At 50.8% G+C, this 18701-nt stretch overlaps 1 protein-coding gene and 1 pseudogene across 1 annotated transcript; both read right to left on the bottom strand.

Moving 5' to 3' along the window:
• Nucleotides 1–854: 854 nt before the first annotated feature.
• LOC103635114 (uncharacterized) lies at nucleotides 855–4434 on the bottom strand. Its single transcript, XM_008657660.1, has 2 exons — nucleotides 4041–4434; nucleotides 855–994 (listed from the first exon to the last, which is right to left on the bottom strand). The coding sequence occupies exons 1-2, from the start codon at nucleotides 4432–4434 to the stop codon at nucleotides 855–857; spliced, it is 534 nt and encodes a 177-aa protein (XP_008655882.1).
• Nucleotides 4435–12528: 8094 nt separating this feature from the next.
• Nucleotides 12529–16106, bottom strand: LOC103635115 (uncharacterized; annotated as a pseudogene).
• Nucleotides 16107–18701: the final 2595 nt, after the last annotated feature.

Consider the following 18701-nt stretch of genomic DNA (forward strand, 5'->3'; position numbering starts at 1 on the left):
GCTGAGTCTAAAATCAAGTTTTAGCTTTTCAAGTTTTAGTATGATCCTTTTAAACTAAGTGAGTACCTAGCTACTCATACATGATATCAAACATTTTTAGCAATCAACATCTGTTTCCAGTCACCTCATTTCCACTTATTACTCAATGTAGCAGCATGGATCAAGCAGTCTCATTAGCTGCGAGAAGCAGACGATTCGAATCGAGTTTTTAAACCTTGCAAGGTAAACCTAAACACACGACATGTAGGGGCACTCCGTCCCCACACACATCAACCGTCCCCATCGATTCCCTGGCAACAGAAAGGGGCTCACCGCCTTGGCGTACAATGCCTCACTGACCCCGACTGCCGTCGTGCAGTGACCGCACTTGTACCCACCATAACCGGAATGGGAGACCACGTCTCAGGTCGCGTGAGGAGGGCAATCTGCGGGCAGGTTCACTCAGGTACTAGGCTTACCGATTTACCATATTTCTCGGTATGTGTTTAGTACGTTCAAACGCTTGACACACAGTACCACACCTTAATCCTTATTCAAATTTTTATCCCATGGACAACCAATCCCCATGGATTGTTGTCCACAAACCAGCACCATTATGATAGAAAGTGGATACAACCAATTTCCTGACCTCGCGCGAGTGCTAGAAAAATCACTCGACTTCTACCGAGATCCTACTTAAGAAAGCAGCTACTCGACCTAGCATACTAGTATTCATCTCAACAGGATTCCTGAGATCATGCAACTAGGGTTTCAAACAACTCCTACACTTAAGTGCACATTCAATCCTACAATCAATAAGTGCAGTAAAATAGCATAAATAACAGGTTATGCATTAACCGGGGCTTGCCTTTAATTTAACACTTAGGTAGTGTTTGCTGGGGGAGGTACTCGCTTGGCGAGCATCCACTGGTTAAGTCCATCCTTCCTTGGGTCATCCACCAACTGCATCTTGTGGGTGGCACCACATCCCTTGCACGATCGTCATCTCTCGGTCCTAAATGAGATGCAAGGTGCATATGTATGAATATGATGAAAAATATCACAAGATATATAATACATGGTAGCGAACTAAACACCAATTAGTAAGACACTGCAACAACTATACACAAACACTAGTTATTTATGTGTCACTGGGCACACGTAAACACTACCACTGGAAAGATGACGATCACTACCTACAATTAACCAACGCAACACGATATCACACGTACAAGCATTTATTTAGTTGCTACGGCTTTTCATTAGTTCTTCTATTGATCACACAAAAGCATCACAAACACAAGTTTAATAGAGGACCGATGCATCAATGTCGATGGACTCCTCTATCACAATCAACTACAGCAAGCAAGCACATTAATCATGGAACAAATGTTAACCTAAGTTTAGCCATCACAAGTCTATGCCCGTTAAGTGCTAACTAAGCATTTTTAGCCAAAATGGTGAACTAAATATTCATTTGAGCCCTACAGATTTTTAGGACAGCAGCACAGCAGTCACTCGTTTTAATCATAACTTTTCAAATACTAATCCAAAAATAGTAAACTAGGATTTTCTGGAAAGTTTAAAAAGTGCTCTACAATTTTGGTATTTTCATCACAGCATGATTAAACACTTAGCAAGGTCAAAAAGTGCAATCACAGCAGCTCTGTCCAGATTTGGACAGATTCAGACTTGTGATTTTAAAAATTCATAACTGAAGATTCAGACATCCAAACAAATTGATCCTAGACTTTTTGGAAAGCTAATTAAATTTTCTACAAATTATTTATAAACATCCCTGGCTGGTTTAGCATGTATCAAGGTTAAAATATACTATGAAGGCTGTGCTGTCCAAAACTGGACAGATTCAGTCTTCACACTTCAAACACATGTAACTTAATCTTCAGACCACCAAAAAGAGTGATCTAAGACTTTTTGAAAAGCTTAGCAAAAGTACTACACAACTTTTATAATCACCAAGAAGTGATTCCAGGTTTAACTAAATCAAATATTACAGTTTTCGAAATCTGTTCTGACGGTGGACAGAACACAGCAAGCAGTTTGTAAAATTCATAACTCTTAAACTATCAGGCCTGTGGTTATCAAATTTTAACACAAGAAAGATCAGAAAAGCATCTACAACTTTCTTATAACGACCATAAACAGATTGCAAAATTAAATTGAACAAACAATACAATTTCTGAAATCTGTACAGAATTTGGACAGATTCAGTTACTGAATTTGTGAACAGCATAACTCCTAAACTGTCAGACCTATGGCTGTCAAATTTTAACACCAGCAAGATAATAAAGTTATCTACCACTTTTCTATAGCACATATCTTCAGAAAACACAATTTAGTTCATCGAACATACAGCACAACTAAAACGGTGCGCGCAGTCCAAAACAGAAATTACAAAATTTCAGCTTCTATATAATTCAAGAATTGCCATGTTTTAGAGACTTGTGTTATTCTAACACTTTACCATTTGTTAGAGTTAAATTTATCAAATAAGCACTAACAAGTAGACTTACAAATTTTATCTGTGTCATTATGAGCACTAGAAGTACCATATTTAATTAACAACGCATTCTCCCCGATAATCGATATCGAAGTGCTGTCCACACCATAATTTGCATTTTAACTTAGACCTCACATGAGCACTAATACTTTTCATCCGCGACCACAACCATACGTATTTAGACTACAACAAGCAAATCATCGTGACCACGAGCTTAACTAAAGTCATCTAACAAGTTGGTTAACTAGTATAACACTTAGCAAAGTATTTTAGACTTCGCAACTCAAAAACATAGGTGGGAGAAGGTTAATTAGTTTTTCTTAACCATTTTCTCAACTTAAACTGGACAACGCACAAGTCACTTAGAACACCATATTTTAGGAGACCTCACATGTCGAGCATCAATTTATAACCTAAGTGACTCAACCTCTATCATGCTGGACAGCTATCACATCACTCGATTTATCTATTTGGAACACCGCCTGCCTAGCGTACTACTAGTATCCCGCATTTCGGCTCGACTTATAAACATAGAGGAGGAGATGACTACTTCGGCATGTCACCACCTCTCTATTTAAGCAAAGACAATTCCCACCTACAACGACTGAACATTTATGTCGAGCACACTTTATTTTACCCTGTCTCGCATACAACCATGTTGTGGCGTGTACTCGAGGCTCTTCGGTTCAACTTAACGAAATCACTACTACAACGCAATTCGACATACACATTTGACAATATCGTGCTCAGACAAACCCACACTTCCAATCTACTTATCGCAGCCAACCACACCACGTGACCACTGCATTCTTATAACCAATTTTAGCACAATTATTTATGACAACACTTAGCAACTAGACGAGTGAAACACCAACTGATTATTCGTACATCCGCCTTCAAAACACTAATCATATGTGACATAATTTTATATTTTCAACCCACTCTAACCTACACCATGATGAATACATAAAATATATTTACATAGACTAACTCATTAGCCGACTGCGGAAATCACCAAACATGCTTTACGTTTTATTAGATTTACCACGACTAACACACTGCTTTATGACGAAGTATTTTAACAAACGACTAATACCATCCACGAACCATCCTCGTGACACATAAATGAATCATCGCAGCCACATATATTCAAACACCAATACACACCACATCGACCAAAACGTATTTAGACAAACTACAAATCGCACACAGCAAACAACTTCTTGTTCTCCAACCGCAAATGCGAACCTACTAATGCGTATAACCAAAACATTTTACACACATCCACACATATACGTGCACTGCATGACATCAACCAAATCATACGTATGGTAAACTATAAATCAATCAACCTGAATGGGATCGGATTTGAGTTGTGCATGCATGTGGTTCACCCGACCGGTCTTGTATCGAACACGCGTGCACAACGAATGGCATTGACGGCTAGCTGCGATTAGACACACACACAACCGTTCAACAGTTTTACCGAGCACAAAAATACAAATATAATAGCAGCAAGGGCAGCGGGGGATTTTCTCACCACGGGTTTCGACGGTGTCACGGATGGGGCTGCGCAAAAACAGCAAACACCCGGCGAGCGTCGACGACGTGCTGTCCACTGGCTTCACAAAACAGCGAGCCGACAGAGCGCGGAGACGTCGGGGCTGCTGCGCCAATGGGGAAACAGAGGGGCTGCGCGTTGATGGAAAAGGGTCAGCGACAACAAGTGTGCAGCCACCCGAGGTCGACGAACGGGGAGGCATTTTTGTCGAGCAAGGTGAGTGCGAGGGATGTAGGTAGCAGCACCTAGAACCAACGACGGCGTGCTGCGAGAAAGGGCAACGACGATGTGGCTGCGCAATATATCGAGCAGGTGGCATGCGGCAGGGATTGCTTGCTGTTGCAAGGAGCTGCGGAGCGTGGTTGCTGCACATACCATCTAACAGGTAGCACACGACTTCTGCCGCAGATCCTGACCATGGGGAAGGCACGACAAGAGAGGGAAGGCGCAGGCATGGGGATGCCCGGCCTGCTGCAGTGGAGAAGCTGGAAGGGGCACCAGCTTCGTCCACGGAAGGGCTGCGCTGCCATGCTGCGCTCCGGTCAGCAGCTTTGCGCGCGGGCAGAGAATGTCGCGGACAAGGGGAGAGCAGGGGGCGAGGGAAAAATGGAGCAGCGATCAAGTGGAGCAGCCGTTCCTGACATAGGAGCTCGGCCTAGAGGAAGGAACCGAGGGGGAGAAGGGAGGCCGACCATGGGAGGGGAAGGAGCCGTGCTCCCTGCTGCAGCCGTGGGAAGCAGGGCTCCCTGCCCTGGCGTGTGTGCAGGAGGAAGAGGAGCAGGGGCGCCGCGTTTGGAACCTGCGCCAAGGGGAGAAAGGCTGGAAAAATCTGGGCGCCATGGGTGGAGGAAGCTCCCTGCGCTAGCTACTGCTGTCGTGAGCAGCGAGGAAGAAGGCAGGGAGTATGGCTGGTGGCGGCTAGGGAAAAATGGAGGGTGGGAGTGCAAAATTGTCAATTTGCAAGGAAGAGAGGTGCTATTTATAGAAGGGGCACTAGGGTTAGGGTTTTAAATGGGCCCAATTGGGCTGGGTTGGGCTGGCCCAAACACGAAATCGGGCTGCGCTAAACATTTTCCGGAATAAATGTTCCCGCGGAATTTGTCTGTACACAGAATAGAGCGAAATAGATTTCGGCGAACGGATGATTGAGCAATTAATTCGGCCGAGAGTCTAATTAGATTTCTGTCGGCGTTTCGAGACCGGGGGGTCCCTAAGCCGACGAGTGAATGTCGCTGCGTGCCCCAGCCCAGATGGGTCGAGCGCGTGGGCGAGCGCGAAGGGGGGAAGCGAGGTGGCCGGAGATGGGCGTGAGAGAGGTGGAAATCCCGCGGCCTTCGTGTTCGTCCCGCGCCTAGGTCGGGTGCGCTTGCAGTAGGGGGTTACAAGCGTCCACGCGGGTGAGGGAAGCGAGCGGCCCCAAGAGAGCGCTTGTCCCGTCCTCGTCCCCGCGCGGCCAACCCTCTCTAAGAGGGCCCTGGTCCTTCCTTTTATAGTCGTAAGGAGTGGATCCAGGTGTACAACGGGGGTGTAGCGGAGTGCTACGTGTCTAGCGGGGGAGAGCTAGTGCCCTAAGTACATGCCGATGTGGCAGCCGGAGAGATCTTGGCACCCAGCTGGTGTGATGTCGTGGCCGTCGGAGGAGCAACGGAGCCTGGCGGAGGGACAGCTGTCGGAGCGGTTGAGTCCTTGCTGACGTCCTCCTGCTTCCGTAAGAGAGCTGAGAGCCGCCGTCGTCACAGAGCTTGCGGGGCGCCATCATTGCCTATCTGGCGGAGCTAGCCAGATGGGACACCGGTCTTGTTCTCTGCGGCCCGAGTCGGCTCGGGGTAGGGTGATGATGGCGCTTCCTGTTGACGTGGCTGGCCTGCGCCCTAGGTTGGGCGACGTGGAGGCTCCTCCGAAGCCGAGGTCGAGTCTGTCTTCCATGGCCGAGGCCGAGTCCGAGCCCCTGGCTCGGGCGAGGCGGAGGTCGTTCGGCAGAGGCCAGGGCGGAGTCCGAGCCCTGGGGTCGGGCGAAGCGGAGTTCGTCGTCTTCTGGGGCTGAGCCCGAGTCCGAGCCCTGGGGTCGGGCGGAGCGGAGTTCGTCGTCTTCTGGGACTTAGCCCGAGTCCGAGCCCCTGGGTCGGGCGAGGCGGAGGTCGTTCGGCAGAGGCCAGGGCAGAGTCCGAGCCCTGGGGTCGGGCGAAGCGGAGTTCGTCGTCTTCTGGGGCTGAGCCCGAGTCCGAGCCCTGGGGTCGGGCGGAGCGGAGTTCATCGTCTTCTGGGACTTAGCCCGAGTCCGAGCCCTGGGTCGGGCGGAGCGGAGTTCGCCGTCTTCCGGGACTTAGCCCGAGTCCGAGCCCTGGGTCGGGCGGAGCGGAGTTCGCAGTCTTCCGGGACTTAGCCCGAGTCCGAGCCCTGGGTCGGGCGGAGCAGAGTTCGCCGTCTTCCGGGACCTAGCCCGAGTCCGAGCCCTGGGGTCGGGCGGAGCGGAGCTTCCTATGGTGCCTTTGGCAGGGCCTGGCTGCCTGTCAGTCTCACTCTGTCAAGTGGCACTGTAGTCGGAGTGGCGCAGGCAGCGCTGTCCTTTCGTCAGGCCGGTCAGTGGAGCGGCGAAGTGACGGCGGTCACTTCGGCTCTGTCGGGGGGCGTGTGTCAGGACAAAGGTGTCAGGCCACCTTTGCGTTAAATGCTCCTGCGATTCGGTCGGTCGGTGCGGCGATTTAGTCAGGGTTGCTTCTTAGCGAAGGCAGGGCCTCGGGCGAGCCGGAGATGTGTCCGCCGTTGGAGGGGGGCCTCGGGCGAGACAGAGTTCCTCCGGGGTCGGCTGCCCTTGTCCGAGGATAGGCTCGGGCGAGGCATGATCGAGTCGCTCGAACGGACTGATCCCTGACTTAATCGCACCCATCAGGCCTTTGCAGCTTTATGCTGATGGGGGTTACCAGCTGAGAATTAGGCGTCTTGAGGGTACCCCTAATTATGGTCCCCAACAGTAGCCCCCGAGCCTCGAAGGGAGTGTGAGCACTCGCTTGGAGGCTTCCATCGCACTTTTTTGCAAGGGGACCAGCCTTTCTCGGTTGCATTTTGTTCCGGTGGGTGCGCGCGAGCGCACCCGCCGGGTGTAGCCCCCGAGGCCTCGGAGGAGTGGTTTCACTCCTCCGAGGTCTTAATGCCTTGCGTAATGCTTCGGCTGGCCTGGTTGTTCCCTCATGCGAACTGGCCGTAGCCCGGGTATACGGTCGGGGCCCAAGTTCTCGGGCTGGTATGTTGACGCTGTCAACGGTTCGGCCGGAGCCGGGTTTGCGAGAGCAGCCCCCGAGCCTCCGCACAGGGCGAGAGGACGATCAGGGACAGACTCGGCTTTTTTACATATGCCCCTGCGTCGCCTTTCCGCAAGGAGGAGGGGGGGAAAGCGCCATGTTGCCCTCGATGGGCGCCGAACATGGTGTCTCCAGTGAGCTGCAAGCGGGTAATCCGAGTGGACGTTCGTGCCCCGTTCGTTAGGGGTCGGCTAGGGGCCCAGAGGCACGCCCAAAAGTACCTGCGGGTGATCTGCCGGACCCGGTCCCCTGGCGACGGGGTCCGAGGGCTCGATGCCTCCCTCCGATGGGATTCCGTTACAAGATCGCTCCCGCTGGTCTCGGAAATGTCCTAGGGTACCTCGGGAGCGCAGCCCGAGCCTTGGTTATGTATCGAACGTACCCCTGGTCATCCCTCACTCGGCGTCTGAGGCGGCTGTGAACCCTTCGGGGGCCAGCCTTCGAACCCCTGATCAGTAATGGGCGCGGAGCCCGAGTAGCCTGAGGCGGCCGTGGAACCCTTCGGGGGGCCGGCCTTCGAACCTCTGACAAGTAGTGGGTGTAGGGCCCATGTGATCTGAGGCGGCTGTTGAACCCCTCGGGGGGCCAGCCTTCGAACCTCTGATCAGTAGGGGGGCTCGGAGCCCGGTTCCTTCACGGGGAAGGATCCTTTTCGGGGTATCCCCCTTTCCCGGTCCCTGTTGCAAGAGATAGAGAAAGAGGAAAAAAGGAAAAGGATACGAAATCGAACGACGTGGCGTACCTTTTTTGGCGCGGTTATCACGGCGAAGGCGAAGCGTCGCCCGCTTCTCCTGCCAGAAGCGCCGCATGTCCCGCCGCGGAGTTAATGCGACAGGGCGAGTGGTTGGCGGGGCGGCCGTTGCGCGTGCGCGAGCCGTTCGAGGAATGGATCACGGGCGCGTCGTCTTCACGCCGTGAGAGGGGGTTCTCTTGCTGCCCCCGGATGGGACGTGAGCTTGGCTGACGACGTGACCGCTGCTCCCGCCCACCTGCCACCGTCATTACTGTTGGCCCACTTTCGGTCGCATTGACCGCCGCGCCAGGCTGGCGCTGCTGGGTCGTGCGCTGGGTCGCCTCGAGTCGCGGTATTGGTTCCGCAACCGAAGAGGCGCGGTGATGGCGCAAGTGGCGGTGCAGTTGCTTGCATGCAGCATCCGGCGCGCCGGTTGCGTGACGCGTGGGCCTGGGCCTCCAGGCTGGGCGCGTTGGGAGTCGGAGAAGCGCGTCCACTTGGCACGGTTGCATGCCGCCTGCATGGCTGCCCGCCTCTCTCGCCCGTTGGTCTGCGCAAAAGTGGAGGGTCACTTGTAACCGCTGGGCGGTTGTGTGCACCACGCGCGGCGGTTTGGCTTCTTCTGCTCCGAGCCGGTTTGCATGACATGCGGGACCCAGCCCCCGCGCCGCAGGGGAGGGCCTTGGAGCGTGTTGGAGAAGACCCAGCCCGTGACGGTTGGGGGCGCAAGTAGGGAGAGTTGCCATTAAAAGGAGGGCGACCCCTTTCGGAAGGCGACCATGTCTTCTCGCTCCCTTATGCATCGCGTCTTTCCACCTTTCAAGCCCCCGGATGGGGGATACCCGCCATCTTTTCGCCTCATCGCTGGAGGAACGCAACTCCGTGGGAGTTGGTACCTTTCAGCCATCGCTCGGCTTCAAGGATTTTCATCTGCCAGCCCGGCTGTACCCCCCCGCCGGTGGTCACCCAAGATGGTGACCACCAGTTCCTGGGTGGGGAGAAGCAAGCTGGGCTGCGATCTTGGTCCCACCCTCAGCTTCAAGGATGTTCATCATCCTCGCTGGGGTGGGGGCCGGGCTGAGCCGGCGCTCTACCTCCCGCGCGGGTTCGTGGGTCACCCTCTCCCGCAGCGTTCGAGGGAGAGGGCGCTCACTGGCCCTGCGGGTGGCCCGGACTTCGACAACGCGGGGCTGGTCGACGGCGGGCGTCGTCACCTCTAGCGTGTCAGGCTCGTCGGCTTGGCTCCCGGCGGCCCCTCCTGCCGGAGGGCGGCTGCCGCGCCATGTGCACGGGAGGACCACCCAAGATGTCGCGCGCTGCTAGGGCGGCGTTCGTGTTCTGGGGTGGTCCTGCCTTTGCACCGGGATGGCGCCTTCACGCAGAGGCCGATGCCCCACTCGTCCGGGAGGATTTGAGTGGGGATCTGCCAGAGGGCTGATGGCCCCTGCGTTGGTGCCGAGGCGGCGGCGGTTCGAGAAGTCCCCGTCGCCGACGGGATCACCGCCACCATCCGCGCTTCAGGCCTCCGGCTCTTTGCGCTTGTCCTCGCCCCTCGAGCGTCGGTGTGGGCGAGGGAAAGATTGCAGCAGCGCCCATCCTGAGGCCTGCGCTGCTGCAGTTCGGCCACCCAGAGCGGGGGTCGTTGTCGTCGTAGTCAGAGCGGGCGGCAGCGAGCCGCTCGTCAGTGTTCTGTTGCTCCACAGGCTCTCCCCCATGGAGTGGGGTTGTTCGTACCTGCGGAGGGGGAACCAGAGTTCCGTTTGTAATGGCACTCTGAATGCCAGTGTTTTTGTTCATTATGGCTGTCGAGGCCTGAATATGTATGTAATTTTGGCACGGAGCCGTGTTTTTTCCTCATTTTCGGGCACTAAGACTCGCCTGTTGATTATCTGAACCGCTTCACCAAGCGTGAGTCGCCTCGTGTCAAGGTGATGAGTGAGGTATCCATATCCCGGAGGCGTAGGAGTCCCTCGGCTCGGTCGGCCTTGTTGTCTGAGGCTCCTCTAGCTTAGTTAAAGGGACCCCTTGGCCGCTCTTCGACGAGCCGAGGCCAGGGGTAGCGATATCAGCATGAACAGAGGCGGAGTTGGCTCGAAAATGAAAACCTGGTTGGCCGGAGCCTGGCCGGGTTGTCCGTTAGCGGGACCGACGCCGGAGTTGACCAGCCGAGGCCTCGGGTCGGGCTGGCGCCCATGGAAGATGGTTGGCCGAGGCCCCTGAGGCGACCGGCCGAGCCGCCTGCTCGGGCCGGATTCCCGGAGAAGACCCTGGCGGCGATGGCCCGGGCGTGGTGATGACGTCGTCCTTCGGAGTGGAGGTCTTCGGACCGCGTCGCCGTCCGAGGCTAGGTCGAACCTCGCCGAAGTTGTCGTCAATGCCGAGGGTGCCGCTGCCCCCTTCCAGCGTCAAGACCCGAGCCTGCAGGATCAGATTGTCTTGTAGCGTGTGCCTTCTGCGGCCGCCGAGGCCAGAACACACACCCTCGCTGCGTTGTAATGCTGCGTCTCTTTTCCTCTTGTTTCGAGTATCTGGACTTTTTTGTCGGTAACAGGGATGTTTGTGCGAGCGAGAGTTGCTTCTCGCGGAAGGTGATGAGTGAGGTATCCGTATCCCGGAGGCGTGGGAGTCCCTCGGCTCGGTCGGCCTTGCCGCTTACGCGTACTTTCACCCGTCCATGAGGCCCTGTCACCGACTCAGTCGAGAAGGCTCGAAGGATCGCTTCGGCAGAAGAGCTTCCGAACATGAAGACTTGTTCGGTCCGCGGAATCACTTTATCCGAACGCGAGTTACTTGTCGCAGAAGGTGATGAGTGAGGTATCCGTATCCCGGAGGCGTAGGAGTCCCTCGGCTCGGTCAGCCTTGGCTGCTTACGTGTACTCCATCGTTTTCAGGATCCACTTTTCGAAGTAGTCAGAAAGCACGAAAGACATTCTGGCGGAAGAGATCTTTTTTCGAGGAAAATTTCAACGCAGAGGGGGTTCCCCCCCTTCTAGCCCCCGAGGGAGGGTCGGGCTTTGCCGAGGCGAGGCCGACCCTTCCTTGATGACTAAACTTTGCGTGGGTGCGAGGTATATGAACAACTTGAAAACATCTTAAGGGTAGAAGCGACGTAGCTGTTGGATGTTCCAAGCGTTGCCGTAGACCTCGCCTTGACTGTTGGCCAGCTTGTACGTTCCGGGCTTCAGAACTTTAGCGATGACGAATGGCCCCTCCCAGGGGGGCGTGAGCTTGTGCCTCCCTCGGGCGTCTTGCCGCAGCCGAAGCACCAGGTCGCCCACCTGGAGGTCTCGGGACCGGACCCCTCGGGCGTGGTAGCGTCGCAGGGACTGCTGGTACCGCGCCGAGTGTAGTAAGGCCTTGTCCCGAGCTTCTTCCAGTCGGTCCAGCGAGTCTTCTCGGCTAACTTGGTTGCTTTGATCGCTGTAGGCCCTCGTCCTCGGGGAGCCGTATTCCAGGTCAGTGGGCAAGACGGCCTCGACCCCGTAGACCAGGAAGAACGGCGTGAAACCCGTGGCTCGGCTCGGCGTTGTCCTCAGGCTCCAGACCACCGAGGGGAGTTCCTTCATCCATCGCTTGCCGAACTTGTTGAGGTCGTTGTAAATCCGAGGCTTGAGCCCTTGTAGAATCATGCCGTTGGCGCGCTCTACTTGCCCATTCGACATGGGATGAGCCACGGCGGCCCAGTCCACCCGGATGTGGTGATCCTCACAGAAGTCCAAGAATTTTCTGCCGATGAACTGGGTACCGTTGTCGGTGATGATGGAGTTCGGGACCCCGAAGCGATGGATGATGTTGGTGAAGAACGCCACCGCCTGCTCGGACCTGATGCTGTTCAGAGGTCGGACCTCGATCCACTTGGAGAATTTGTCGATGGCGACCAGCAGGTGCGTGTAGCCCCCGGGCGCCTTCTGCAAGGGGCCGACGAGGTCCAGACCCCACACAACAAAGGGCCAGGTGATGGGTATCGTCTGCAGAGCCTGAGCGGGCAGGTGGGTCTGCTTCGCATAGAATTGACACCCTTCGCAGGTACTAGGCTTACCGATTTACCATATTTCTCGATATGTGTTTAGTACGTTCAAACGCTTGACACACGGTACCACACCTTAATCCTTATTCAAATTTTTATCCCGTGGACAACCAATCCCCGTGGATTGTTGTCCACAAACCAGCACCATTATGATAGAGAGTGGATACAACCAATTTCCTGACCTTGCGCGAGTGCGAGAAAAATCACTCGACTTCTACCGAGATCCTACTTAAGAAAGCAGCTACTCTACCTAGCATACTAGTATTCATCTCAACAGGATTCCTGAGATCATGCAACTAGGGTTTCAAACAACTCCTACACTTAAGTGCACATTCAATCCTACAATCAATAAGTGCAGTAAAATAGCATAAATAACAGGTTATGCATAAACCGGGGCTTGCCTTTAATTTAACACTTAGTTAGTGTTTGCTGGGGGAGGTACTCGCTTGGCGAGCATCCACTGGTTAAGTCCATCCTTCCTTGGGTCATCCACCAACTGCATCTTGTGGGTGGCACCACATTCCTTGCACGATCGTCATCTCTCGGTCCTAAATGAGATGCAAGGTGCATATGTATGAATATGATGAAAAATATCACAAGATATATAATACATGGTAGCGAACTAAACACCAATTAGTAAGACACTGCAACAACTATACACAAACACTAGTTATTTATGTGTCACTGGGCACACGTAAACACTACCACTGGAAAGACGACGATCACTACCTACAATTAACCAACGCAACACGATATCACACGTACAAGCATTTATTTAGTTGCTACGGCTTTTCATTAGTTCTTCTATTGATCACACAAAAGCATCACAAACACAAGTTTAATAGAGGACCGATGCATCAATGTCGATGGACTCCTCTATTACAATCAACTACAGCAAGCAAGCACATTAATCATGGAACACATGTTAACCTAAGTTTAGCCATCACAAGTCTATGCCCGTTAAGTGCTAACTAAGCATTTTTAGCCAAAATGGTGAACTAAATATTCATTTGAGCACGTGCAGATTTTTAGGACAGCAGCACAGCAGTCACTCGTTTTAATCATAACTTTTCAAATACTAATCCAAAAATAGCAAACTAGGATTTTCTGGAAAGTTTAAAAAGTGCTCTACAATTTTGGTATTTTCATCACAGCATGATTAAACACTTAGCAAGGTCAAAAAGTGCAATCACAGCAGCTCTGTCCAGATTTGGACAGATTCAGACTTGTGATTTTAAAAATTCATAACTGAAGATTCAGACATCCAAACAAATTGATCCTAGACTTTTTGGAAAGCTAATTAAATGTTCTACAAATTATTTATAAACATCCCTGGCTGGTTTAGCATGTATCAAGGTTAAAATATATTATGAAGGCTGTGCTGTCCAAAACTGGACAGATTCAGTCTTCACACTTCAAACACATGTAACTTAATCTTCAGACCACCAAAAAGAGTGATCTAAGACTTTTTGAAAAGCTTAGCAAAAGTACTACACAACTTTTATAATCACCAAGAAGTGATTCCAGGTTTAACTAAATCAAATATTACAGTTTTCGAAATCTGTTCTGACGGTGGACAGAACACAGCAAGCAGTTTGTAAAATTCATAACTCTTAAACTATCAGGCCTGTGGTTATCAAATTTTAACACAAGAAAGATCAGAAAAACATCTACAACTTTCTTATAACGACCATAAACAGATTGCAACATTAAATTGAACAAACAATACAATTTCTGAAATCTGTACAGAATTTGGACAGATTCAGTTACTGAATTTGTGAACAGCATAACTCCTAAACTGTCAGACCTATGGCTGTCAAATTTTAACACCAGCAAGATAATAAAGTTATCTACCACTTTTCTATAGCACATATCTTCAGAAAACACAATTTAGTTCATCGAACATACAGCACAACTAAAACGGTGCGCGCAGTCCAAAACAGAAATTACAAAATTTCAGCTTCTATATAATTCAAGAATTGCCATGTTTTAGAGACTTGTGTTATTCTAACACTTTACCATTTGTTAGAGTTAAATTAATCAAATGAGCACTAACAAGTAGACTTACAAATTTTATCTGTGTCATTATGAGCACTAGAAGTACCATATTTAATTAACAACGCATTCTCCCCGATAATCGATATCGAAGTGCTGTCCACACCATAATTTGCATTTTAACTTAGACCTCACATGAGCACTAATACTTTTCATCCGCGACCACAACCATACGTATTTAGACTACAACAAGCAAATCATCGTGACCACGAGCTTAACTAAAGTCATCTAACAAGTTGGTTAACTAGTATAACACTTAGCAAAGTATTTTAGACTTCGCAACTCAAAAACATAGGTGGGAGAAGGTTAATTAGTTTTTCTTAACCATTTTCTCAACTTAAACTGGACAACGCACAAGTCACTTAGAACACCATATTTTAGGAGACCTCACATGTCGAGCATCAATTTATAACCTAAGTGACTCAACCTTATCATGCTGGACAGCTACCACATCACTCGATTTATCTATTTGGAACACCGCCTGCCTAGCGTACTACTAGTATCCCGCATTTTGGCTCGACTTATAAACATAGAGGAGGCGATGACTACTTCGGCATGTCACCACCTCTCTATTTAAGCAAAGACAATTCCCACCTACAACGACTGAACATTTATGTCGAGCACACTTTATTTTACCCTGTCTCGCATACAACCATGTTGTGGCGTGCACTCGAGACTCTTCGGTTCAACTTAACGAAATCACTACTACAACGCAATTCGACATACACATTTGACAATATCGTGCTCAGACAAACCCACACTTCCAATCTACTTATCGCAGCCAACCACACCACGTGACCACTGCATTCTTATAACCAATTTTAGCACAATTATCTATGACAACACTTAGCAACTAGACGAGTGAAACACCAACTGATTATTCGTACATCCGCCTTTAAAACACTAATCATATGTGACATAATTTTATATTTTCAACCCACTCTAACCTACACCATGATGAATACATAAAATATTTTTACATAGACTAACTCATTAGCCGACTGCGGAAATCACCAAACATGCTTTACGTTTTATTAGATTTACCACGACTAACACACTGCTTTATGACGAAGTATTTTAACAAACGACTAATACCATCCATGAACCATCCTCGTGACACATAAATGAATCATCGCAGCCACATATATTCAAACACCAATACACACCACATCGACCAAAACGTATTTAGAAAAACTACAAATCGCACACAGCAAACAACTTCTTGTTCTCCAACCGCAAATGTGAACCTACTAATGCGTATAACCAAAACATTTTACACACATCCACACATATACGTGCACTGCATGACATCAACCAAATCATATGTATGGTAAACTATAAATCAATCAACCTGAATGGGATCAGATTTGAGTTGTGCATGCATGTGGTTCACCCGACCGGTCTTGTATCGAACACGCGTGCGCGACGAATGGCATTGACGGCTAGCTGCGATTAGACACACACAACCGTTCAACAGTTTTACCAAGCACAAAAATACAAATATAATAGCAGCAAGGGCAGCGGGGGATTTTCTCACCACGGGTTTCGACGGCGTCGCGGATGGGGCTGCGCAAAAACAGCAAACACCCGGCGAGCGTCGACGACGTGCTGTCCACTGGCTTCACAAAACAGCGAGCCGACAGAGCGCTGAGACGTCGGGGCTGCTGCGCCAATGGGGAAACAGAGGGGCTGCGCGTTGACGGACAAGGGGCAGCGACAACAAGTGTGCAGCCACCCGAGGTCGACGAACGGGGAGGCATTTTTGTTGAGCAAGGTGAGTGCGAGGGATGTAGGTAGCAGCACCTAGAACCAACGACGGCGTGCTGCGAGAAAGGGCAACGACGATGTGGCTACGCAATATATCGAGCAGGTGGCATGCGGCAGGGATTGCTTGCTGTTGCAAGGAGCTGCGGAGCGTGGTTGCTGCACATACCATCTAACAGGTAGCACACGACTTCTGCCGCAGATCCTGACCATGGGGAAGGCACGACAAGAGAGGGAAGGCGCAGGCATGGGGATGCCCGGCCTGCTGCAGTGGAGAAGCTGGAAGGGGCACCAGCTTCGTCCACGGAAGGGCGGCACTGCCATGTTGCGCTTCGGTCAGCAGCTTTGCGCGCGGGCAGAGAATGTCGCGGACAAGGGGAGAGCAGGGGGCGAGGGAAAAATGGAGCAGCGATCAAGTGGAGCAGCCGTTCCTGACATAGGAGCTCGGCCTAGAGGAAGGAGCCGAGGGGGAGAAGGGAGGCCGGCCATGGGAGGGGAAGGAGCCGTGCTCCCTGCTGCAGCCGTGGGAAGCAGGGCTCCCTGCCCTGGCGTGCGTGCAGGAGGAAGAGGAGCAGGGGCGCTGCGTTTGGAACCTGTGCCAAGGGGAGAAAGGCTGGAAAAATCTGGGCGCCATGGGTGGAGGAAGCTCCCTGCGCTGGCTGCTGCTGCCATGAGCAGCGAGGAAGAAGGCAGGGAGTATGGCTGGTGGCGGTTAGGGAAAAATGGAGGGTGGGAGTGCAAAATTGCCAATTTGCAAGGGAGAGAGGTGCTATTTATAGAAGGGGCACTAGGGTTAGGGTTTTAAATGGGCCCAATTGGGCTGGGTTGGGCTGGCCCAAACACGAAATCGGGCTGCGCTAAACATTTTCTGGAATAAATGTTCCCGCGGAATTTGTCTGTACACAGAATAGAGCGAAATAGATTTCGGCGAACGGACGATTGAGCAATTAATTCAGCCGAGAGTCTAATTAGATTTCGCTTGAAAATAATTCCCTACGTGTAAATCGAAAATAAACCGTCCTGAGATTTGATCGGTTTTGGATTTTTAGTCGGAGAAAACGAATCGTGATATATAAAAATCGTTGCCGATGTTGATTTTGAAATCGGATTGGATACAGAGATGCTAAGCTGAGTCGAGTAAGATTTGATCAGAGGACGACGTATTGATTATTTCGTTTGTGAGTATGGACTCGGATTAAAATAGTTGGACATCGATCGAGCATCGAGAAATTGGATTCGGACACAGCGCGACCAGCAACTGTCGAGCGTTTGATTAATATGAGCTTTAGACGAGATTTATAAATCGAGATTGAATATCGAGATTGCATTCGTGCCGAGGATAAAATTTTTAGCAGGCTCCAAAAATTGGCCTTCTATGAGACTGAGTAACTCCGAATTCGCTGAAACGTGAATGAATAATCTGGATAATCAGAGACATACGCGAGCGAGAAAGAGAAATTTTTACTGAGCATCCGAGATTAGGATTAATCTCCCGTCATACACGAAACTGACACCTGGGGTGTCACAATGTTTGATTTGGTTTTATGCTTGAGTGCAATGATCTTATGGAATGATGGCCATAAGAACATTAAACTAACAAATAACTCTTCAACTTGCGTTCAAAGGCTATACCCCATAGAATCTTTCTCTATTCTTCAATCATCTAAAAGGATGCACTTTCTAACCAACCATATGGTGAACGCTCGCTCAGGTCCCAGAAACACTCGCAATCAGCATGTTGGTCAGCAGTTCCACCATGAAAGGGAAATGTGTCCTTGGGCCATTTCTATTATGTTTTGGTGATTATATGCCCAACACATAGAGTTATGACTTTATTGAGCTAAGAGTTAAAGAGATGCAAATTGAAAAGCAAGGTATGATTCTAGCCTTAGTAAATTGTTTTTGGTACTAACATTATTCTACTACGTGCTAGGAACCTTCTCAAAGTTAGAGAAATCCAATTGGAGGAGTTTGGCTCAGGCGAGCCAGACTTGCACTAGCCTATGGTGCACCAGACTGTCTGGTGTGCACCAGGTAGTATCCGGTGCCCAGGCTAGCGCCCCCGTGAATAGGCCGCTCTCAGGAAAATGTTGAGGGCTCCACGACTATAATTCACTGGAATGTCTAGTGTGCACCAGATTGTCCGGTGTGCCAGCCGCGCGCCCAGCCAACAGTCGACCACGCGATCAACGGGTGACACGCGGCTCAGCCAACGGTCAGAAGGTCGCACCGGACTGTTCGGTGTGCCATCAGACTATCCGGTGTGCCAAGAGGCCAGTGGTTGGCAACGGTCGGTGTCGCTAGAAAAAAAGGGAATCATGCACTATTCATTGTCCGGTGGTGCACCATACTGTCTGTTGTGCCCACGGACAGAAGGCAATCAAGGCCTTCCAAATGGAACTCAAACGGCTCCTAGCTGCCTTGTAGCTATAAAAGGGACCCCTAGGCACATGGAGCACAACACCAATCAGTCATTGAACATCCAACAATGCCGAGACATCGAATTCACGCCTTTGCTTTGGTAGATTGAGATTTGGGCACTTGCTTTGAGCTGTAACTCCGTTGTGCTGTCTTTGTGCTCTTCTATCTCATTTTATGTGCGTGAGTCGCTGTAATTTTGTCTCGTGTGTGTGGTTCTATTCCCTCCCATACTTTTGTGGTTTAATTTTGATCAATTGTGTAAGGGTGAGAGGCTCCAAATTGTGGAGATTCCTCACAAAGGGAAAACATGAGATAAGGAAGAAAACCGCGGTACTCAAGTT

The sequence above is a fragment of the Zea mays genome, chromosome 8 (assembly GCF_902167145.1).
Source record: "Zea mays cultivar B73 chromosome 8, Zm-B73-REFERENCE-NAM-5.0, whole genome shotgun sequence".
Lineage (NCBI taxonomy): Eukaryota > Viridiplantae > Streptophyta > Magnoliopsida > Poales > Poaceae > Zea > Zea mays.

Excerpts from the sequence above, each read along its gene's own strand:
- LOC103635114 (XM_008657660.1), bottom strand. The coding sequence starts at position 4,434 with ATGTGCAGCAACCACGCTCCGCAGCTCCTTGCAACAGCAAGCAATCCC. Across the intron at positions 995-4,040 it reads TGACACCGTCGAAACCCGTG|GACCGAGAGATGACGATCGT; the intron begins GTGAGAAAATCC and ends CATCTCATTTAG.